This window comes from Protomyctophum parallelum (genome assembly GCF_964188405.1).
Source record: "Protomyctophum parallelum genome assembly, chromosome: 17".
NCBI classification, from domain to species: domain Eukaryota; kingdom Metazoa; phylum Chordata; class Actinopteri; order Myctophiformes; family Myctophidae; genus Protomyctophum; species Protomyctophum parallelum.
Window position 1 is genome coordinate 37,128,374 of NC_139719.1, and position 25,254 is coordinate 37,153,627.

Genomic DNA, 25,254 nt, shown 5'->3' on the forward strand with positions numbered 1-25,254 from the left:
AAAATGTTTTACAATGACTTGTATTTATTTAAAATGAATGTAATATGAGATGTTCCAGCATGTACAGTACCAGTTAAAATGGCTATTTGAGGTATTGGCAAGAGCAAGAGTGCATATTCAGGGCCCAGGAGGACTATTTGGCTGAAGATGATAGGTGACTCACTTAGAAGGCTGAGCAACATGTGGCATGACATTTCATGCCATCCAAACAAAAGTCCCAACCGCTTAAGAGTCAGTACTTTGCTTGTTCACCCACTGGCGCTTTAGTTTCCAAATGTAGATTTGTGATAGCTCTGGAATAGCCCAGCCAGCCTTACTATCTTTAGTGATATATATTCCAGTGTTAGTCTAGTGTAGACACAGAGTATATTACATTTCCATGCAGTTGCAGAGCCAACCTGGCCTTTTTTCAGCCTGCCAGAGCTTTCTAACACACAACAAAGGGGTCGTTACCATATATTATATTTGTAAGATTTGAAGCACGGTCTCTGTCTGACACTGCAGACAGTCTATTGATGCTTTGCATGAGTGAACACATGATTCTTTCATTTTGGTTAATTGCTCTGTGGGAAAGCGCTGTGGCACATAGAGCTGTTGTTGGATGGCTCATTGGTCAGCGTGATCTTACAGTATGACATTTAGTCATTCTAAAACTGTCCGTTGTCTTTTTAATTGGCCCTCCGTGGCTCTGTCATCTGTAGAGGATATGGGTTCCTTTCTGAAGCCAGTCAATACATATTTAGAACTAACTAACAAGTCTTAACATTTATTTTTATTTTGTTAAATGGGCTCATCATGGCAGCAAAAGTATGGTAATTTGGCTTAACCGCTTGAACCCCAGCATCCATATTCTGTGAGAACACATTGTGAGCTTGTAGATTGTAGCTGGATCAGTGGATCTCCAAAAAACATATATATATAAATCCACAAATCCCCATACCGTATGGGGTACCCTGATGACATCAATATGTCTTAGTACTGACATCATGGACTACTGTATGGTTCTGTAATTGTACTGCAAAGTACGTTTTACAATCTGAGTTTGCTCATGAATACCTACACTCCTTATCCATATAGTCATGTTTTCCACACCCTCCCACCCCTGCTCCCTCCCTTTCCCTCCACGAAAATCGTGTGATATATTAGCCTTGCGTGGGATTGTTGAAATACTAAAGACCTTAATTTGCTTTTCCCAAGCTGAAAAGAGAAACCATCGTTCCCTCTCTGTCTCTGTCTGTCGGTCTCTCTCTCTCTCTCTCTCTCTCTCTCTCTCTCTCTCTCTCTCAACCTCTCTCTCCCTCTGTCTCTCTCTCTCGCCCCCCCCCCCCCCCCCCTGAATTTCTTCCACTGAAGTTGTGTGGTTGTCTGACTAGCCCGATTGAACTTGATTAGCTAATGTTTATAGATTTGTGAGATCTTGCTTGTGGCTCCACTGTGAGTGACTAGCTGGTTAGAGATCGTTCTGTGAAATCTAAAGATTTTCTGCTGTAAAGCCGTTTGTCACTTTCTTGAAGTCGTGGGGAATCAACCCATCTGCTGCCATCTGGTGGACGCAGAGCCAACTGCAGACTGCCGAGCCGTTTGTAGTGTAACACATGCTGGACTCACATCCTGTTTGGGCGGCCATCTTAGATGCTAAATAAATAGCGTCAATGCTAGCGAGCTAAAATTAAGCCATCCTTGCTCTAGAAAGTGCCAATGTTCCCATCTACTGTAGATCACCGGATAATCAGCAAAGACCTTCGAACATTGCGCGTTTTATCCAAACCATGGAGAGCTCCGCAGATTGAGTTATTCAGCTTTTTAGTCAGCCTGTATAAAGGGAGGTGAACGGCATCGCGGTTGCGCAATCCGGTCTAGGATCGCTAAAAAATAAATCAGCAATCCAGTTTAATATCAATAATGAAGCTTATCAGACTACATTCATGTTTGGTGCTTGAGAGAGACACCTTGACAATGACATTAGCAAACTTTTCATTTTACTTCTGTCTTGACTATAACGACTTGCGATAACATCATATCAATATGTTTGATATGATCAGCACCTTACACCAAATTAAATTATCAAGTGACATTCGAGTGACGGGCGCACATCGCCATTCGTGATGATTTTCTTGCGACATCAGCTGATGTAAGGCTGTCATAAAGCGCTCTGTCCCACTCATGGACAGCGAGAACCAATGGCAGATAATTATAAAGCGTTCTACAACACTTCGTTTGACATAAACCTCAACACGGAACAGAAGCAACCAAAATGCACTTGCGCTAACCAGACATTGATTGAATTTGGTTTAGTTTTCAGCACCATGGACAGCAACATCATGTGGGATTTCATTGTACGCAGTTGCACACAGGTCTGCATGCAAGGAGACCTGCTTTGAAATTCTTTCTTGTTCTATATTGTTCGAACCTCCCTTTCCCCTGAATTTTGAATTGTAAAGCATAAGGAAAATCCTATTGTAATTGCAAAGAAGTGCAATTCAATTAAAAAAATAAATAGGAAAGTATGTGCAGTTGGTGGATGGTTGCAGCATTGTGTTAAGCAAAGCTAGGTTACATTGCGACGTTACATACATGTTATATAGGGTATAAAGCTTTTTGAAGCAAATAGCAGTAATCTTTTGCAGTCACTTTTGGGACAATTAGCAGCATTTTCCCCAAAACTATGTACGTTTATGCAGTAGGTCTATGTCAGAGGTCCACTCGGTACAGATAGTACAGGAAAACACAATGGTTAGTAGTCCTTATAGTGGTTGCATTCCAACCTTCTGTTAGCGCAACAGTTCTAAATCTTGCTGCTGTGTTTGCACATTGTTGTATTTTTTCCTTCTTTTTTTTGTTTTCAAACTCACTTTGGGTGTATGTAATCTGTGGAAAGTATGTGTCTCTGATGTATTGGTATAGTGGGGAGGTGGTACAGTACAGTACTGAGTCTGTACTTAGCCAAAGCTTTCTTTTGTTCTGGGTCATTCCCAGTGCTCAGGTATTCTGCCAATATTCTGTCTAAAAAGCATTCCATTTAGATTTAGTTATGGACTGTCTCTTTTCAGTAAGTCAAGTTCCTTTTTGTTTTCTTATAATCTGACTAAAGCGGCATCCCTGTAGGTTTCCTCTATGGTTGAGGGTTATGGAGCGTGTCTATATAATGTAAATTATCTCTTCTTAACTTTGATGAGTGAGCACAAAAGTACTGTTATTCACACCCCAACAATAATGCAGTGCTAATTCATTCACTTCATGTATCACTACATACATTGATGTACCGCACCGTGCTGTCTTTGTGTTCATAGTGTATTTATGTGTTCATGCCTATTTCCTTGTGTATGATAGAGTCATGCACATTTCCGTGCTTTTTACTCATTTGTTTTCTAACATGGTGATAGCTTTATATACATTCAGTGTCATATCCTCAATTAGTTTCTTCTTCAGGCTCCCAGCTGCTGGGCATTGTGTTGTTGTCTGGGTGTTTAATAGCAACGACAGGCAATGGCAGGTGCCAGCGTTCATCACCGGAAGACAACACAACGCGTGTAATTGCCAGAACGCCGTCTCTGCTCATACACCGCCCACCTCTGCTCGTAAATAAATGGGTGTGAAACATGTCAAAATATCATTGTTGGTGTCAACATTGCCGTTTCTTTTTCTCTCTCTCTCTCTCTCTCTCTCTCTCTCTCTTTGTTTCCCTCGGTATCCCTTGCTCCCTGTGTTCGAAATTCGCCAATCGGGATGGAATATGAAAAATCGGACACTTCTGTATTGATCACATTACTATAAGTATATAGTTAATGTGTCCCGATTTGCGTGATGTTTGGACAATCTGTAGGAATAATATCAATAAACTATATCAGCGTCCTGGTGGCACTATAACAATGTGTGACAAATGTGTTCCTTGGCCTAGTGGGAATGTATATGCAAAGTATCACGGCAATCGGACACTGCGTTTTATGATTTGAGGCATATTGTTCAAAACAAGCCACTCCTGCAAACCTTAGATGCCAGTCTTCTAAAACATTAGGTCAGACCACTCTGAGTCTCCACGAAAGTGTGACTCAGAGGAATAACAACAAAACTAAAAAATCTCAATCCACTGTCCAAGGACAGTTGGAAAACAGTCTGGACTTTGAACCAAAAGAAATCATGAAAAATGATCAGATTAAAAAAAAATTCATTGTGGTTTGGTGTTGGCCAAAGCATGGGCACGGCACACTATACAGTTTGTATGTTGTGGTAGAATGTCATAAACGGGCCCCGGGTCTTATAGAATTTATTTCTCAGAGCCGGCAGACCTCAACATCTCCAGCTCCAGGCAGGACATTATATCAGGAAGCCACTGAGCCACGGGCGGGGCAGCATCCTTCCATTTGAGCAGAAAGGCCTAGCGATAAGGCAAAATCAACCATGCGACGTTATGCCATGTTAAAGGGAGGTCTTCCCTTCCAGCGGTGCCAAAGGAGAGCCATTAACCCATTCTGACCTGAGATCAGATTCATACGAGGTTTCCGCCGGGGACACACTGGTCTGATGAACCCATTCTGACCTGAGATCAGATTAAAAAAATGTCAGTCGCTCTTCGATTTTTTCAAAAATAGCAGAACTACAAGCTCGTATCGCGCCACTCGGTGGCGCGATATGAGCTTGTAGATCTGCTATTTTTAAATAGCTAAAGCATAACATGATGCTGACACCAAAATGGGTGCCCGGTCAGAATGGGTTAAGGCGTCTGGGTCTAGATCTTGATGTAGAATGTTGGATAAAGTATTGATCTTGATGTAGAATGTTGGATAAAGTATTGCACACATTCCAGATGTCAAGCTTAAATGTAATGTATAAGATGATCCTGTAATGGACAAAGTGGTGAATAACAGTGTGCTCTCACCCACTTTGTCGCAGTTCTATACTGTGATATCCTTTTGTTTTCGCTGTTGTGTGTCTGTTTGTGTGCATGCATGCTTGTATTTGTGTTGATGCAGGTCTGGTGTGGTTTTGAGGTAAGATTAAGTCAGTCAAAGTCTTTCTTTTCTATCCTCTCCAGCTCTTCCCATGTTGCAGTCCAGTGAAGACCAGGCCCCTGTCTCTCAGAGCAAGTCCATGGGTGATGTCGAAGAGCTCGCTGCCAGCTATGAACGCAAACTAATAGAGGTCAGTGTTCCTCGATCTATCCCTGTGTTACTGTAGCTAAAAATGAGTAACCTACATACCGGTAGATGGGTAGACTTATACAATCATCCGCCATCATACCAGTATCGGAAACTGCCAATATCACTTGGGTCTTTAGCTTTTCCTTTCCAAGGCCTGCACAGAAATAAAAACTGATTTAACAGGTAATCAAACATGCAGTAAAAAGAGAGAGGTCTACAGTGGCTCCATCCATCTGCTCTGTCCATTTGCAAAGTAATGCTGGTACTGTCCAGATATTACTCTTCTGCTTTAACTTAATTCACAATTAATTCACTCTTATTGTCTAACCGTTGTATATCTAATGGTTGACTCTGCCGTGCTGTACTGTACTGTACTGTACTGTACTGTACTGTACTGTACTGTACTGTACTGTACTGTACTGTACTGTACTGTACTGTACTGTACTGTACTGTACTGTACTGTACTGTACTGTACTGTACTGTACTGTACTGTACTGTACTGTACTGTACTTTGTGGCAGCGGTGGCCAAACGGAATGCGGAGCGGTCTTGATACCGGAAGGTCGCCAGTTCGAATCAGCAGTCCGACACGTTAAAGATTACCACCGCTGAAGTGCCCTTGGACAAGGCATTGAACCCCTACCATGAAATGTTCTATGAAATAAGCAGGGCCTGGCTGTAAACTAGTATCTGATGCTTAGTCCAGTTACCCTGGGTAAACATAGTACCTTTCCTTTCTTTTTACTGTACTGTACTGTATAAGCCCTCCTCCCTGGCCTGTGTGTGTCTGTGTGTTAGGCTGTGCAACAGTGACACTTGGTGGTGAACAAACGCTATAACGCTATTTCCGTGCTCGGACACAGGGACACACACACACATAGCTGTCTATAGGAGTGGTTGCACCACTCAAAAAGAAGAAGAAAAGGGAATACAAAGCAAGGAGTTACAAGAAAAGCTTTTTTTTTAAGTCGATCCAGGTGACTGGACAGGAAATCCTTTGGTCCAGCCAAGAGCTGTGAGGAGAGGGCCACAAAGACAGGATGAGAAATCCTCACCAAGCCACCATGACTTTGAGGAAGCGCAAGTGTGCTTTCTGAAGTAGTGTTTGATCCATCACTTAACATTCATCTGGCTTCATACACGTACTACAAGTCCTCACTGGAATATGAGTGTTCTAGGTATTTTTAGGTTTGTAAAACAATGGAAAATACTTTTACTTGCTGAAAGTAACTATTCTTGTGCTGAGCTATATGTGTTAAAGATCACGCTAGAAGGAAAGCATGGCTTCTGAATCAATGAATGTGCATGAAACCCTAGGCTGATTTTGTACTGTACTGTTTATTTTTCAATAAAAATGACAGCAGATTAAAAACATGGCAGGCTATAAGTAACACGGGCTTTGCTAATTAAATTAATACGTGTGTTACAGTAGACGTAGGTGTGCATAGAGCCATGGGTAGTCAACAGGTTGCGAATACCGGTTATGATTATGAATGGCTGCTATGAGCAATAATATAATCAAAATTGTAATGACCTTTTTTATATTTATTTTTTTGTATTCAAACAGCCAGACAAAAATAGAAGAGGGACCACCGCTCATCTGCTGAAAAAAACTTTAGGGAGGTGCTGGAGCCACAAAAGGAATATGAGGGAAAATAAAGGGAAGATCCGCACACGTATTCAAACAGCCAGCAATGAGTAAAAGGCTCCCAAAAATGTAGTCTCTGTGACACATCTAGAGGCCACAATCTGCATTCAAAGATGTTCCTAGAAGCTTTGTCATTGGTCGGAAAAATAACCCGGTCGCAATGACTAACCAATCGGGAAGTAGACAGGCAAATCGACCAATGACAAATCTTCTAGAAAAATCTTTGAATGTAAATTGCGGCCCCTAGATGAGTCACTTTTGTGGGAGTGTTTTATTCATTGCTGGCTGTCTGAATACCAAAAAGAAAAGGTCATTAAAATAGACATATTATTGCTTATACGTAGCAGCAAGTCTTCACTGGACATGTATTTGATAAACGGCTGTATTTACAGCAGCATTGCAGGTGGTGATGGGAGCTGTTGCAAGCTCGCTGTTTGGATGGTGTGACAACTCCGTAACTCAGCCAGATTGTTACATCACTGGCAAAGAGAGAGATGGAGGAACAATGTGTCTGTGTATTCTAACAGGGCCGGGGAGGCATTCTCTTGAATTATTCAATCCCCCGTTTTTCAATTTCTTGAATAAGAAATAATTTCGCCTGTGTTTATTCATTCATTTATTTATTTATTTATTTTCGGGGGAAACCGTCTCTTCAATTATTCATGTATTGTACATGTGTGTGTAATGCATTTTTCATGTAGTTTACTTATTTATCCGTTCATTTGCTTAGCTGTCGGTCTGACTAGGACCTTCCTTAGTGAGTATGCTGGCCCAAGGACTATTTGTCGCCATTGACCTCGTGCGCTTCTCAAGTCCCCAGTCCCAACAAAGCAGTTTTTAAAACGGACCGTGAATCCTGGCACACTTTTGCCCACGGCCACCCTCCATGTATCAAGTCGTTTTGGCATTTTGTGGTCTTTTTTTAGATGTGTCCACTCCAGTGGTGTAATGGTCTATTTTTCGGGGGTACGATATTTTTATGACGCACGCACGTCGCACACACATGCCTACATAATGTATTGATTAATATAAACTTTATGGGTGTTTAAATAGTAGTAGGAAACATGTTTGTATAGGAAATTACTATTTTTTTAGCTGAGTTTTCGTCTTTGTAAATCTTCTCGAGGAATAACGTAGTTTTAGGAGCTGAAACTAAAAGTTTGCTTTGAACAAATATTACCCTCTTCTGCTTTGATGGTGTGGCTGAGGCATTGTGGCGTGCAGACAGGATACTGGCAGCAGTCCTACTGAAGCAAAAATACTGTGCTGCTAACATACATGCGACTCGAGATGTGAGGAATTGAGGATGCATTTGCACACACTCTGGCCTATGCAAAGTAGCCATTTGGGTTTCATATTTACTTGGCTTGTGCGTGCTCAAGTTCTAGCGGCCGTGCACCGCGCCGCTTTTTGCAACGAGCATGACACCACTGAATGTGTCGCAATCTAGGGAAACACATTCATAGCTGGACTACTGTGCTGGCAACTAAATGTTACCAACTCCCGAGACACTGCACGCATAATGCAGTGTGGTGGATTGTTGGATTGTCTTCATTAGCAGCCACCCACTCGCCTTTCCACACAGTTAACGACACAGCTACAGCAGCAGACGCTGGACTGTTCACTCATAGTTTGTGGACATAGTCACATTAGTATGGGATGAGCGAGAAGACTGTAGGAACGCAGAGATGTTTGATATTGATCACACGGAAATGTCACATCAAATCCCAGGCTGATACTCATAGAGGCCTGGCGCTTTCAGTATCGGAGACCTATCGGGCCAAAGCGCTCTGACAACACGTGCAATTACGATGTAAAGTCCAACTTTAACTGCCGGGAGTAAAACCGGAAATATAATCTGTGAAATAAGTACAGTCTAGTCAGTGGGGTTTTGTGTGTGTGTGTGTGTGTGTGTGTGTGTGTGTGTGGGACAGGTCGAAATTTAGGTAGGGGTACCCCTGGAGGAAATGTATGTGCCCTGACATAGAATACCATCACCCTCCCTCTGAATTAAAATCCAATCCCCTCCCCAAGTGATTAAACAAAAATGAAGCACCCTCCCCTAAGATGACATTTACCTCAGTAAAATTATGCCTAAAACCCTAATCTTTATATCAGTAAATGTAGCGTTTTTTCTGAGAAAATAAATTGCCAGCAGTCAGATTCGATCCTGCAGACCGTCGCATTGTCCTCCAAACCCTACCCATTTGCTGATAAAAGGAGTTACTAATGTAACAATAGTTTCGGCTCATTTCTTGTCTATACTATATAGCCAGTCACACAATTCAATTGCCCATTTATATGCATATCATTATCAGGGGCGGCCTTAGGAATCTGGAGGCCCGTTTCAAGACCAAATATGAGGCCCTCCATATACCTATGACATCATTATTTTGTTGATACAGCCGTACATTGATATGAATAGTTTGACTGTTCAATATCACACGCAGCCATTACTCTCGACAATTAGCAACAACAACACCTCTCCTCATCCTGTCGTCCCTTCACAATTAAAGTGTCTCCCCTTTACCTCCCAATGCCGCACATTTTACCATGTTATTTACATAAAATAGGTGTAACTTTACTAACTTAGCATTAACATTGAGAGAGAGAGAGAGAGAGAGACAGAGACAAGAGTGCGACAAGAGTGTGAATGTGCTAATTTGTCCCCTATATTCAAAGGCTGATTTCCATTGATTGTTGGTTGTGTTTAGCATGTGGAGTTTTGGTACAAAATCAAAACAACTTGTCTAATATTTTGGCATGTTTAAACCTCCAGGAAAATCCGTGTTGAGGTTCTTAATCCACTGTTTTTCATTAAAATGTCTTTGTCCTAAAACTGTCCAGTTGGGATTGTGTTGAAGTCCAGATACTTTTAGAGCTTCAATGCCATGTGCCATGTAATGTTGAACAATCCTTTTAGTTGTCTTTTTTGCATTGTTGTCTCCACCAGGCCGAAGGCATGGGGAGAGAGTATGTTTTGCACTCCGTCCGTCCGTCCGTCCGTCCGTCCGTGTGTGTGTGTGTGTGTGTGTGTGTGTGTGTGTGTGTGTGTGTCCGTCCGTGAGCAGCTAATCTCGGCCACCGTTAACCCGGTCGATGCCAAATTTTGCACACACACTCCCTGGATGCCAACGATGAACCTCTGCCCCAAACTTTCCAGAACGGCCTGTTATAGTGCCACCAGGAGGCCGCTTTGTGCAAAACAAGTTTTTGCACAGTACACCTACAGATTTTGTCCAAACATCACGCAAATTGGTACACAGTCTCTCTAGAGCCATTCAACGAAACCGGTCTTTCACATTTCTCAGACTCCATCCTGATTGGTTAAGATTGGCTTCCAAAGTTCACAGGAATGCTTACTTTCAAACAAAATGCTGCAAATCATGAACACATCGCGTGATTTCCGTGAAATTGTGCACCCACATTCCCACTAGGCCGAGGACGAAATGCCACATGAACAATTTCAACTCAGCCTCAAGGTGGCGCTATAACTGGCCGAAAAGTGTTTTTACCTCTATCTGCACGGATCTGTGGATAACTTTGTATGCCAACTCCCTAGAGGCCACAAAATGCTGCAAATCATGAACACATCGCGTGATTTCCGTGAAATTGTGCACCCACATTCCCACTAGGCCGAGGACAAAATGCCACATGAACAATTTCAACTCAGCCTCAAGGTGGCGCTATAACTGGCCGAAAAGTGTTTTTACCTCTAACTGCACGGATCTGTGGATAACCTGGTGGAGACCTGTGCCCAGAAGGGCACTTTTTCTAGTTAATACTGTATCTTTGTTGTCTCAGCCTTGCAGCTATTGTTTTACTCGTTTCTCCGACATATTGTAAGCCACATTTTTCACATGTGATTAAATAAACACAGTTGCTGGTGCTGTTATCTGTTGTTTAATCTCCAACATGCGTTTTGTAGTTCTATTTTTAACTATTTGTTTGGGTTTGAAGTATTCTGGCCTCTGGCGTGCTGGTGTGTTGATTCCTTTTAGCTTGCTGTGTACCAGATAGTCTTTAAGATTTTTGTTTTTTCTGTAGGCAGGGTTTCGCGATTATTATTTTTTTGGCAAAAGGAGAAGGAAAAAAAAACCTAACAATAACAATATAGGACCTGGCCCAGGCCGTAGCGTAACGGTCTGGGCACCGGACTGGTGATCCAGTCGCGGTGTGCCGCGGGTTCGACTCCCGGACCCGACACGGCCTTTACCGCATGTCATCCCCCCATCTCTCTCCCGTTTCCTGTCAGCCTACTATCTGTCCCTTAAAAAAAAAAAAATAAAAAATAAAAAAACAATAAAAGGCGTAAGCCGCAAAAAAAATATCTTAAAAAAAACAAAAAAAACAATATAGGACCTTTCAGGACTGCTTGGTCCTTTAAATAAAAAAAAGATCATAGAAATAAAGAGAGTTCCACCGTGTTCAGTTTGGAACATACAGACACAGGTTTGTGTTTCCACCGCATTGTGTTGGACGGAACAATTGTCATTGTTTGATGCCTAGCTGAATGGTTGGAGAGCCTGTCTGGAGAGAAGGAGTCTCCTGAGGTTTGAATCTCAGTAAGTGATGCTGAGAGGTGGCTCACCATCAGGTGGGATGAGATGTTGATCCATCATTTCTTGATCTTTCTGCTGTTCCTTCGTCTGGAATGTGGTCTCGGTTGTTGTTGTTGTTGTTATCTGTTGTCGTTGGTTGCCATGGCTGGCAGTTCCCACCTGATGTTGTGTGGGAGTTCTGATTGGTCCAGAGCGTACTGAATAACTTCTAGCTTACATAACGTCTTAAGACTAGGACTCAAGTCTAAGATGAACAGCTCATCAGTGTTAGCGTGACCTCCTTTGTATCCTCCAAAGAGGATGATACGATCTCCCACAATGCAACAGCACATACCATACATTGAACATGGTCCTTTCCCCTTGGTCTCAACCTTCCTCCAGGAGAAGGTCTCTGGACTGAATTTCCACACATCATTGAAGTTCTGGTTACCGTTCGAGCCACCAAATGTGTACAGCTCTCCATTGTAGGTAAATGCTGAATGACAACAGCATCCTTTTGGTAGAAGTTGGGCAGAAGGTGTGTCCAGCCAGACGTTGGTCTCTGTGTCAAACACTCTGATGGTGTTGTGGTACTGACCCCTCACCCATCCCCCAAATACAAACATATTTTTCCTGAAGATGGTGGCAGAGTGACGACGTGAAGCAGGAGGTGGAGGTCCTCTGGTGTTAATTAAAGACCAGACCATTGTGCTGGTGTCCAACATGTACATGTCATTAGTCCATCCAGTCAGCTTGGTGTATCCTCCATGGATAAACATGACCTTCTCCAACACACAGGCTGAGTGGAAGCTCCTCTCCTCTGGAACAGTCCCAGAAACCCTGGGTTGGGACCATCTGTGGGAGTCAACATCAAATGCATAAAGCACATTGCAGTAAGGCTCCCCTCCCCAGATGTAGACTGTATCTTCAACCAACACAGCTGTGTGGCCCTGGCGCCTGGATGGAACCTCAAGGTGACCGTCTCCTCTTCCTGGTTCCACTGGAGGTAACTTCTTCCAGCATAAATACACTGTGTTGAAGACATGGACATCCATCTGTCCCTGCATGTTGTTGAAGGTCCCTCCATCACGGCCTCCAAAGGAATACAGTTTGTTCCTCACTGCTACAGCAGCATGATGGACTCGCTTTGGTCCTCCTGCTTGGAAACGGTCCAAGACAACATTGCTCTGTCTGTCTGTCTGTCTGTCTGTCTGTCTGTCTGTCTGTCTGTCTGTCTGTCTGTCTGTCTGTCTGTCTGTCTGTCTGTCGACATCTACTCTACAGTCATTTTCAACACGGTGCATCATCTTATATCTTCTGGTGTGAAATCACACGAGACACAAACTGTTGCCATGCACGCCTTAACGACGCCAATTAGTGCAACCTTTGAACTATATTGCTATATGTATTACTTCATTGCGGCTACCTTGGGGTCTATGGATCTATGGGTCTTCCACACGTATGGCCAGCTTGGTGTGTTTGTGTGTTCTCAGGGGCGGCCTTAGGAATCTGGAGGCCCATTTCAAGACCAAATATGAGGCCCCCACATACCTATGACATCATTATTTTGTTGAGGCCCCCTGAGGGTGGAGGCCCGTTTCGATTGAAACTGGTGAAACATATTTAAGGCCTCCTATGATCATTATGCTATTGACACTAGGAAGCTTTGTAAAGCTGTGTAGAAGGTGTGAAGTGGTGTGTTTACTCACAACTGCGCATCCATGCAATCCACTCAAGTCGAGGGAGTGGAGAAGAGTCAACAAGTATTATAATCAGAGTTCCCCGATGTTTTCGCCAGCTCCAGAATTACAGACGGGAGGAGTGAGAGAGACAGAAAGAGGGCAAATGCTAGGGTGTAAAAAAAAAGCTTACCTGTTATCACCCTGGCCTCTCTTCGACCTCACAATCTTGATTCACAATTGAGGACACCTAACTCATAAGCTAGTTTGATATGGATGTCTGTTGACGGGATAAACAGTGAACTGGTCTGTGTGCTGCTTTCTAGGAACACCCAGATTCAGTAAGAAGTGGGTTCCCAGTTGCATCATAAGAGTGTCACCATGTTCTACCGCGGTCTCCAGACACTAGCTCAAAGTAGCTCACCGTCTCTAGCTCATGGGCAGGATCCTCCCAACCCAGATTTTTGGCAGACGTTGCAGTCAAACCCAATTAAGCAAACACACCCACACAAGGATTCCCCCCCGACACACGCACCCACGATGGCGTGCACACACACACACACACATGCACACGTGCATGCACACGCACACACGCGCGCGCGCGCGCACACACACACACACACACACACACACACACACACACACACACACACACACACAGACTACACTGTTGCAGCTGATCAAAATCGTATTTTATTTTCTCAAAATGTACTGTTGGAAGGAGCAAACGCGGTTGCAAGTGAACTGCGCAGGGCGGAGATGTGGGTCGCTGGGTCCCAGGGGCGGCGGTGGTTGTGCGGGTCGGGCGACAGAGCCTCCCTTTGATCCATGAGGCTCATTAATTATCCACGAAACAACAACAACAACAAACGAGAATAGCAATTACATAAGAACCACTGGCAATTAGAATTTGGGACCCCTGCTCGGCCTCGGAGAGGAGGTGGGGTAACAACCTGCCCAGACAGGAACCCAGTTTACTTTTTTTTATTTACCGTATTTAGTTTAATTATTGTTGCAAGTCGGGAATGCATGCCCAGCTTAAGTGGCCGAACTGACTGGAACTACAGCAGGGGGGGGGGGGGGTGGCTGTTAAAGTCAGTCAAGGTTTCCAGTCCTTTCCACAGCTCCTTGCTGTTGTTTGAAACGAGGAGTTCTTCTACCTACCTACCTTACCATATTCCAGGGTTCCCCAATTACTTTTCCTCAAGGGCCATATTTTGACTAGCGTACCAGGCTGGGGGCCGAGTCTGCACGCGCGAGGTCGAGGTCTTGCCCTGAAAATTCATTTTCAGGGCAAGACCCCATTTGAAAAGGATGCCCAGTTTGACATGCAGAGGCTACTGAACCCCATTTAATGCCATTTATATCTGGGAACATTTTTTTTTTCTTTGGAAGTTCTTTCATGGGCCACAAGGGGTCGCTCTGTGGGCCGCAAATGGCCCGCGGGCCGCCTATTGGGGAACCCTGCCATATTCCCTTTGAAACGAGGAGTTCTTCTACCTACCTACCTTACCATATTCCCTTTGAAACGAGGAGTTCTTCTACCTACCTACCTTACCATATTCGCTTTGAAACGAGGAGTTCTTCTACCTACCTACCTTACCATATTCCCTTTGAAACGAGGAGTTCTTCTACCTACCTACCTTACCATATTCCCTTTGAAACGAGGAGTTCTTCTACCTACCTACCTTACCATATTCCCTTTGAAACGAGGAGTTCTTCTACCTACCTACCTTACCATATTCCCTTTTGGCAGTTTTCAGTGTGCGGAGCGAGTAGTGAGAGCGTTTTTCTTCTTCCTTATCTCCAGATCTGAATGCCATGTCTCTCTGAATTATGGCCCCATGCATAGCACTGTTTTACCATGGCTTCTCGTTTGGGACGGCTCTGATGGTCCTAGTGGGGCTCTACATCATCAATGCATTTCTTAACCCATTCTGACCTGAGATCAGATTCATACGAGGTTTCCACTGGACACACGCTGGTCTGACGAACCCATTCTGACCTGAGATCAGATTCTAGAAATGTCAGTCGCTCTTCGATTTTTTTCAAAAATAGCAGACCTACAAGCTCGTAGCGCGCCACTCGGTGGCGCGCTACGAGCTTGTAGATCTGCTATTTTTAAATAGCTAAAGCATAACGTGATGCTAAACACCAAAATGGGTGCCCGGTCAGAATGGGTTAATCACTGACAGTACGCTGTCAGCATATTCATCAATATTTCCCTCTGCAGTCTCATTAAACATTGTCCAGTCCATTGACTCAAAACAGTCCTGTAGGGCAGAGTCGGACTCAGCTGACCAGCGCTGGACGGTTTTGGTCAATTCATTGAAATCAATCAATTAATTAATTGAAATCAATGAGCTCCAATTCCGAAATGATGCAGTGGATATACGTAGACTGATTTAGACTGTTGACATGTAAGAGGTACTTGAAGCACAGCGAGGAAACACAGAATCACATTGTCCCGGCCTTCTGATGCAAGTTGCGCGTGGATGTAACGCACCAAAACTATCCGATCTACAAGATCACAGTGTGTCATAACAAGAAGGCTTCCCTTCTTGTTATGACACACTGTGAGCTTGTGAGAGAGATCCTTGGGTCTTAAAGGGATTGTGACATAAAAAACTAGATAAAGTGTCTCCACCAGGGCAGGTGAGGTTGTGGCCTCCTGGTGGTGCTATAATAGGCGTTCTAACGCCTTGGATGGCAATTAGATGATAATCTTTTTCCCAAAAAATGTGTTTAGCAAAAATCCACCTTTCGGTGGCGCTATAACAGGCCAATGTGAAAAGGGTGGGATATATTCCTCAGCCTAGTAGAAAAGTCTGTGAAAGATTTCGCGTAAATTGCATGCTGCAATCTGGAGGAGTAAAATAAAAAAATGTGTTTTACAAAAGTTAGCCGCTGGTGGCGCTATAACAGGCCGTTCTGGAAAATTTGAGGCAGAGGTTCATCGTTGGCATCCAGGGAGTGTGTGCAAAATTTGGCATCAACCAGGTTAACGGTGATTATCTGGTAACAGACGGACAGACACACACACACACACACACACACACACACACACACACACACACACACACACACACACACACACACACACACACACAGACAGACTCACACACAGACGGAGTGCAAAACATACTCTCTCCCCATGCCTTCGGCCTGGTGGAGACAAAAGGTTTCTGTAATTTCTCATATTTTCTTTTAGGTTTTCTGAATCAATTATGTGCTCTGATTTGCCTGTGGACTGTGAGGTAAGAGTCCACAAATTATATGACATAAGAATTTGCCAGCAGATGTCGCTGTTGAGGGATTTTGCCTGTTTCCATTGCAGCTCAAAAGGCTTCAGAGCACACAGAGAAAACCCCAGACCACAGAACATCCACTGAATGTTCAAAGTTTAGGTAGTGGGGGTGTAATTGAGGTCATAAAACCTAAAAGAAAAACGAAAGATAAATAAAAATATAATGTCATGAAACCTTTATATATAGTATCACAGGAACATTGTATGATTACTGTGACCCTTGTGACTGACTGCTTGCTATTAGTAGCTTTAATGTTGGTGAATCAGGAACTGGAGCTCATTATACAGCTGCCGTTCATGTAGGTCGCCCTGGATAACGACCTCTGCTTCAAAGCCTAACATGTTAAAATTATGGATCTTGCCTATCTGTCCACGCTTGGCTAATTCCTCACGGAATGAATGAGAACTAAGGGCGAGAGGGGTGGGATCTCCACACAAGCCCAAGACTCAACCCACCGAAGGCTAGGTGTTTGCAGACGTGCATGTTGATAAAGGGTCATTTTCCATTAAATTCAAATGGGAAGCATGGAAGAAAATAAAAAAATTCAAGCAGTCTCTCAGATCGTTTATATTCACATACACAGAAGAGGTGCCATAAGAAATGACCACCCAGTTTGAGCGGTGGCACAATCGCTGTCCCTCCGAATGCCTTTGGCAGCTTGTAAACAGGGACGATAAGACGGCCACGGTTCTTCTGAAGCCTTCGCCCTGTTCATTCACATGAAAGCAGCCTGGAATTATAAGCTGACGGGTTTTACATCGGGGTGTAGAGAACATCCAAATCCTATGCAGAGCTCTGTGTTGTTTGATAAAAAGCTTGTTTGATGGGACCTAGTGTATATATAGCTGTGAGTGACTACACACACTCTGTCCATCTGTTCCTTTCATAGAGGGTATGCACGTGCATAAAATGAGTGCCAAAGTGAGTTTAACGTTGTTTAATGCAATCAGTTTTCTGTTTGGATGTATGGGCTGTCGAGGCCAAAAAGAGGTTTTTTGCCACTCAGTAGGCCTACCTGCATAACGTCCGGGTATGATGATGATGTCTATTCCTTTACCCTCCTATACTCTTCCTGTTTATATGTATTTATTTATTGATCAGAGCAGCGGAGCATAACAGTGTCCATCACAATATACGGGGTTGACACGCCTGATTGCTCAGAACAAGTACAAAATAATATTTTTGTAGAGACTGGGATCAGCCCTATTTTGTTTTCTATTCATATTATTAATATCTGTTCATAAATACTCAAACGTCTCGACCACTCTCTCTGCTCAGGGCACTCTTTCTTGTGCACCAGCTGTCCAATCCCTTCCTGGCATACAGCGACGGCGAGGAAAAAATGTGATTGAAATTTGTTTCAATCAGACCATCCTGAGTCTGTCTGACCTGCCATGAGCAACAGAAAACTGAGCAGGCTCAAATATTGAATAATAAATAGAACATATTGGCATAGCTGCACACAACTTTTTGAACTAAAGTAACATCGCCAAAAATTTGAATGTTTTATTGATAATGAGTACCTTACAGATCCCGCTTATTGATCCGGGCTTTTATCAAGCCCACTGTTGAGCGTTTTCTAATATTTTGTGGAAATACGTGAGAATACAAATTCTTGACAGAACCAGTATATTTTTTTATTGGCAAGTCGTGAGTGACTCTGACCACCATCTAAAATTAAATGAAGATGACAAATCATTAAAAACACTTTATATTACTGTATGAATCGATAAAATATCCATGTCTCTTCAGCTTTAGAATTTTACATTTTACTAGGGACTTCAAATCCTCAAATCCTAGGACCTTTCTAACAGACAGAAGGAAAATTACGTTTTTACTTTTGGAAAATAATATTGAAGAAACTGTTAACTGGTTCATGTGTGAACCGTCACTTTAAAAGCATATTTTTCTTTACCCGGGCAGCGCTGCTTGGCAGGTATCAATACACTTTTAAACCGACATGTTTATGGTTGATTTCATTTGACGTCATTGGCCGCTACGCTCAATAACGGGCTCGATAAGCTTAAAGCATATTGATACCGGGGACTCAATACATTTGTTGTCAAGTTTGGAATGGGCTTGGGTTTCGAGCTCCACCCCTAGTCCAAAACCTTGAAGACAGCTCACTCTAAAGACGTCTTGTTTGAGCATGAAAACCTCAGTGGCTTCAGACAGCTTGTGTGTATATGAGACAGTCTCCCCGTCTGTCCTCATGCTATCCCCTCTGTCTCTGGCTTTCCATCCGTCTTCCACTCTGACTTTTTCTGTCTGTCTCTCTGTTGTTCTAGATCTCTCATTCTTCAGATCTTTATTCAGGCCAGCTTAGCTTAGTTCAGCTTAGATGATATACTGTGTAGCCATGGCTAGCCACAGCAGGGTGCTGAGGACGGGCACAGAGAGAAGATGAGAGGCTGTGAGGAGATGAGAGGCTGGTTGTGAACTGAAGAGGACGTGGTGACATTGTTGAGATTATACACTAGTATATGTACATACGTGTGTGTGTGTGTGTGTGTGTGTGTGTGTCATAGACTGTAAAAAATATGGACAAAGCGTTCCCCGGGTCTAACATGGACGTAAAATGAAGCCTGTTATTCCTGCACTGTAAGTCGCCATCTTTCTAGATCCGTTTGGGCCCAGCTGGCCATTGACTGGCTCCGTTTGGGCCCAGCTGGCCATTGGCTGCCCAGACAACGAGGCGGGACTTCCCCCCTTCTTCTCCGTTGGTTTTTATTTTGACTCGAGTGGGTGGGGACTCCCGATCATAGACAGTAACGGTAGCCACGCCCCTCAGAACATACGCGACTTTATGGTCATTTATTTTATAAATGGGACCATAATTTTCCAAAAAGAATATTATGACATTAGAAATGAGACTTTAAACTAGTGACTGGAAGCAGAAAGTATTCATGACCATGTTTATTAAGGTAATACAGTCTAGGTGAAGTTGGGCCCAAATACATGGACTTCTATGGGGCTATGGGTTTTTTTTGGGTCCAGTGACAGCGCCACAACAGGCCATTATATGAACTTTCAGGAGTTTCAGGCTTCACAAAATATCTGTCTGACTGCCCCCCTGGTGTGTGTGTGTGATTACTGACTTGAGTGACAGAAGGGGAGCGTAACAGAGGGTGAGAGACGGAGAGAAATAGTGAAATGTGTCTGCATCAGGTACTGTATCTGACAGGAATCCTCCACGACTCCAGCATGTCCAATGGCCGTGCATGCACGCACATAGAAACACACTGTAGCTACAGGAATGCTTTCAGCTCCTTGGCTTGACAATGTGGAAAAAGCCCATTTTGCACCTGTTGGCAAAAACCCATGGATTGAAGTTCTCAGTTGCTACGACTGATTTCAGTCATCGGGATTCCACAGCAGCCGGTGTGGATTCTATAGAATCATCTCTTGTACTGGAAATAGCCAATCTACAAGCTGTGTTGTGTGAGCTTGTAGATCGGCTATTTTCAGTTGTTAGTTGTTTTAACCATAATGCTCTTGGATTTGTCATAACATTAATGCCTCAATCTAGAAAAATAGAATGATAGCATCTAAACATCACCGTCCTAAATATTAGTTCATTGTTTAGGAAACTTTAATGCTGTTTCACAAATCACAAATTCATACTGACAAAAATCCTAATTTAAGTCATGAGGTTTTACTTAACTTCATTCTATGCAAAGTTGCAAACCACATTTTGTCTGTATTCATACCATACAGGATATAGGACCAATAAGGAAAAACTATGTATCACAATTTTCATTATTATTTTCTATGTTAATGTATTTGTTTTGTTTTTGTCCATCATTCATAGATGTGGCCCAAATTGCATTTTGAGTTTCTAGTTCTAGGAGTCTAGTTCCTCTGTGACTTGGTGGTCACTGTGGTTTTGCATATTGAACCTCCTCACTAAATTGGTCTGTGCGAGATGTCCCTGCAGCTGCCGTCCGCAATTAGCCCCATGCACCTTTTCTGTGGGGCTCCAGGCAAGCTTTAGCTCCACAGAGAAAAAAAATCAACCAAAATAAATGTAGTGCACATAGACATGACACGGTTGAAAACTTTGAGCAGTTTTATTAGGTGCTGCAGGGGAAAAAAGTTAAGCCCAACAACGTGAATTGTATGGCAGATTTCATACACAGGGAAACTCAAAATGATTCCCCAAAACAGAACACTGAGCCAAATGTAATGTTAACACATAGTAGCATAGGACAAAAAGTGAACTGACACACCAACACATGTAGACGTGCAATCGTGCATACAGACACTCATAACTCACATGTACACACTACACACGCACAAGCAGACATACATAGGCATTGGCAAACACATGTAGACACATGTAGTGGGGTTACACATCCATTCCATACAAAATGTGCACACACAGAATGTGAGAGTGAACCACGGCTGGAAACTGATTAGCTCCCTCTCAGTGAGAATTAATTGGGTCCCGTCACGCTTAAAATTAATTCCATTTTCCCTCCCAACAACTTATTTAAGAGTCAGTTAATAAAGGCGATGAATGCCTGCCACGCTAGGAACAGCCATGATGTCTCAGGGCATCAGAGAGTAGGGCAGAACCATGTAAACCAAGCCAACTAATACATAGGGCTGCCCATTCGATACCAGGGCAGCCCTATGCCATGGTGTAGTTCATTGTACCTGATGATGCTACAGACTGCCATGGTGTAGTTCATTGTAGCTGATGATGCTACAGACTGTCATGGTGTAGTTCACTGTAGCTGATGATGATACAGACTGTCATGGTGTAGTTCACTGTAGCTGATGATGATACAGACTGTGTCATGGTGTAGTTCACTGTACCTGATGATGATACAGACTGTCATGGTGTAGTTCACTGTAGCTGATGATGATACAGACTGTCATGGTGTAGTTCACTGTAGCTGATGATGATACAGACTGTGCCATGGTGTAGTTCACTGTACCTGATGATGTTACAGACTCTGTCATGGTGTAGTTCACTGTACCTGATGATGATACAGACTGTGTCATGGTGTAGTTCACTGTACCTGATGATGATACAGACTGCCATGGTGTAGTTCACTGTACCTGATGATGTTACAGACTGTGTCATGGTGTAGTTCACTGTACCTGATGATGATACAGACTGCCATGGTGTAGTTCACTGTACCTGATGATGATACAGACTGTCATGGTGTAGTTCACTGTACCTGATGATGTTACAGACTGTGTCATGGTGTAGTTCACTGTACCTGATGATGATACAGACTGTCATGGTGTAGTTCACTGTAGCTGATGATACTACAGACTGTGCCATGGTGTAGTTCACTGTACCTGATGATGATACAGACTGTCATGGTGTAGTTCACTGTAGCTGATGATACTACAGACTGTGCCATGGTGTAGTTCACTGTACCTGATGATGATGATACAGACTGTGTCATGGTGTAGTTCACTGTACCTGATGATGTTACAGACTGTGTCATGGTGTAGTTCACTGTACCTGATGATGATACAGACTGCCATGGTGTAGTTCACTGTACCTGATGATGTTACAGACTGTGTCATGGTGTAGTTCACTGTACCTGATGATGATACAGACTGTCATGGTGTAGTTCACTGTACCTGATGATGCTACAGACTCTGTCATGGTGTAGTTCACTGTACCTGATGATGATACAGACTGTCATGGTGTAGTTCACTGTACCTGATGATGTTACAGACTGTGTCATGGTGTAGTTCACTGTAGCTGATGATGATACAGACTGTGTCATGGTGTAGTTCACTGTACCTGATGATGATACAGACTGTCATGGTGTAGTTCACTGTACCTGATGATGATACAGACTGTGTCATGGTGTAGTTCACTGTACCTGATGATGATACAGACTGTGTCATGGTGTAGTTCACTGTACCGACGCCTTTTTGGTATAGCCTGGCTAATAAGCCAGACTCAAATCACACAGTCGTGTGGTATTTGAGTCTGGAGAGGCTGTGCATGGGTCTTGTTTCCCGGGGGGGGGGGGGGGGGGGGGGTTCAAACATTTTATCTTTGACGCAATTGGTCAGAGCTACTGTCAGTCAAAGGTCTCAAGCATTGAAAGTCACTGTACCAAAGCCCGCCCATATTGCATACCGTGTCCCGATTGGCCGCCCCAGTTATCTGGTGTAGGAAATGGGCGTACAATTGAGCCTCTCCAGACCGTAATCCGCCGGCAGGATTCGGCTGATTCGGTCTGGCTTATTAGCCAGGCTATTTTTGGTAGAGTTGTTCCAATACCAGTTGTAGTGCCCGAATTATATAATGAAGTAAAAGCAAACTGCCTCAGTTCAACGTGGACTGTATAGCGAAGCACGTCAAAGAACTAGCGGGGCTCGTTTGGAAGTGGACACAGTACACGGACAGGGCGTGTGTGTGTGTGTTTGGTGTGTGTGTTTGGTGTGGAGGTAGACAGACACTGCACCACAGTATCATAAAAGCTGCTGATACTGCCTAAAATACTGGTATCAATGAATATGACGGTCTATGCCGATCCGATACCACGCTATTCATCACATGTCATGATGATATTTCATAATAGTAATATATTTTTGATTGCTTCAGTTGATGTTGCGCTACTGTTTTATACTCTTACTGTAGTACTATTGCCATTATTAGTTTACTAACTTTCTTGGGGCTGCACGTTAACAATTATTAATGACTTTTGATGTCCCCCCCCCCCCCAAGATGATGTATGATGATAAGAGCGACCCTCACTTCACACGGATGTGATTTTATTTTATTGAGGGGCGCTAGCCCCTCCTATTCCCAGCTTTCCGGGTTTGTGTAAACCCATTGGCTTGTGATTGGCTGATCACCGCATAGTGATGATTTGATTGGCTGAGCAAAGTACATATTGAAGATAAAAGTGAGGGCAGAAAAGTGAAGACGGACAAGTGAGGACGCAAATTGTGATTGGCCAGAATGAGATGATGTATGATGATAATATTGACGATACACAAGCTATAGATATTGGAATCGCCTCGCTATCGGGAACTGAAAAATGGTATCGTTCATCTCTACCTTTTTGGTATGCGTTCATCTGGCATGTGGGCAGACATGGCCATGTGGGCAGACATGACCATGTGGGCAGACATGGCGTTCATCTGACATGTGGGCAGACATGGCGTTCATCTGACATGTGGGCAGACATGGCGTTCATCTGGCATGTGGGCAGACATGGCGTTCATCTGACATGTGGGCAGACATGGCGTTCATCTGGCATGTGGGCAGACATGGCCATCGGCCCAAAACAGGGATGCCAGAGTTAATGTGGTTGATGACGCCAGTGGCTAGTAGCGGTGCAGCGCTAGCATGGAGCCACAGCAGATTCAGCTGTCTGCCACCATACTCTGCTCTGCCAAACACACTTTGACAGCAGGTGTCCCCCAAACAGCACAATGTGTGTCACGACCGTCCCACTCCGTCCAGGATGGTTAGGGGGAGACACACAGCCACACACACGGGGCGCGTGCACAGGTGGCAGAGTGCAGACACACAAACCACACACGCACGCACAACCGTGCGCGCGAGCAGATGTGCGTTCTGGCTCATGCTGGTTGCTAAGTTGGCGTAGGAAATGGGATGCCCGCACGGATGCCATTATCTGGCCATATCATATGCAAATACACACATACACACATGCGCGTGCACACACACACACGCACCTACATCACACAGTGTCAAGGTTAGTTACAGCTGATGACCACTGATTAGCAGGGAGACAGCAATCTGGCTGGAAGGGTATGAACCTGTTTCACCTCTACTCTGTCTCTCTGTCATCTCCCTTTTCTCTGTCTCATTCTCTGTCTCTGTCTTTCTGACAGTGGTGGAAAGTACCGGTACGTACCTATGATTAAGGTTAACGTGTGTCCTTTAATTAAAGATTGTGTGTTGATCATTCATTGTCTTTCTTTCGTGCCCATTACTGTACACGTGTGTTATGTTTCTACAGTACGTGGTAAATAAATTAATGTCCATATTGTGTGTGTGTGTGTGTGTGTGTGTGTGTTTGTGTGTGTGTTTGTTTGTTGTTTGTGTGCACGCAGGTGGCAGAGATGCACGGTGAGCTGATAGAGTTTAATGAGCGTTTGTACCGTTCCCTCATGGCCAAGGACCAGCTTATAGTCCACATGAGGCAGGAACTCATCGACCTGAGAGGACCAGTGAGTACGCACACACATTGGGAAATATGCCAATTTCTTTTAATATTCGCCGATTGACGATGTATTCGTGTCATAAAAGTAAAGTGAGAACAGCTCACTGCAGGTCGCAAAAAAGCCAGATCTACAAGCTCTCAAGGCGCCGCGTCCTGCCTGTTTTTGCAGTGCCGTTCGCTACGCGTTGAGAGCTTGTAGATCTGTCTATTTTAGCAGCGCTGGTGTCGGGGTTCGTTCACGTTGTCAATAAAAATAACTTAGATTACAGGCGGAGATGAAGTTCAATCAGTGGGTTGCACCAGTAGGGGCTACACGCTAAGCTAAACGCTAAGCTAACGAATGATCCCCGAGCCTATACACTAACACTAGTAGACTGTTTTTTATTCCCCCCCCCCCCCGACTTCACGGGTGGCGCATTGGGATTGTGATGAGAGCAGCTCCCTTTAATTCCTCTGAAGTGACGCAGAACTTTATTTCCAGTCCCCGTTCACAAAGTGCATGGCGTGTCGACAGTTTACATATCTGTTCTTTTGGATTTGGACACATGACGATGGGTAGCCTATGATGCTTATCATGAGACACGAGACAGCAGTGTGCATTCTGTTGTGATTGTATATTATTAAACTGCATGGGTCTGGACTCCGGAGCTTAAACAACATGTAGGCTACAGCCTCCCTCGGCTCCCAGGCTCCCAGCCTTTACTCTGGCTGGCGGCTGCCGTAAATGCCGTTCCACGATGCTGCTGAGTGCGGGGACTGTGGGA

General features: G+C 43.9%; 1 protein-coding gene across 1 annotated transcript in view; it reads left to right on the plus strand.

Annotated features, from left to right (window-relative positions):
• The window catches only part of snx29 (sorting nexin 29), a 161,455-nt gene that overhangs the window by 73,706 nt on the left and 62,495 nt on the right, over positions 1-25,254 (plus strand). The window contains exons 15-16 of the mRNA XM_083787959.1: positions 5,033-5,139; positions 24,381-24,497. Of these exons, the coding sequence (XP_083644085.1) occupies positions 5,033-5,139; positions 24,381-24,497 (224 nt within the window). The remainder of the gene's footprint in view (positions 1-5,032; positions 5,140-24,380; positions 24,498-25,254) is intronic.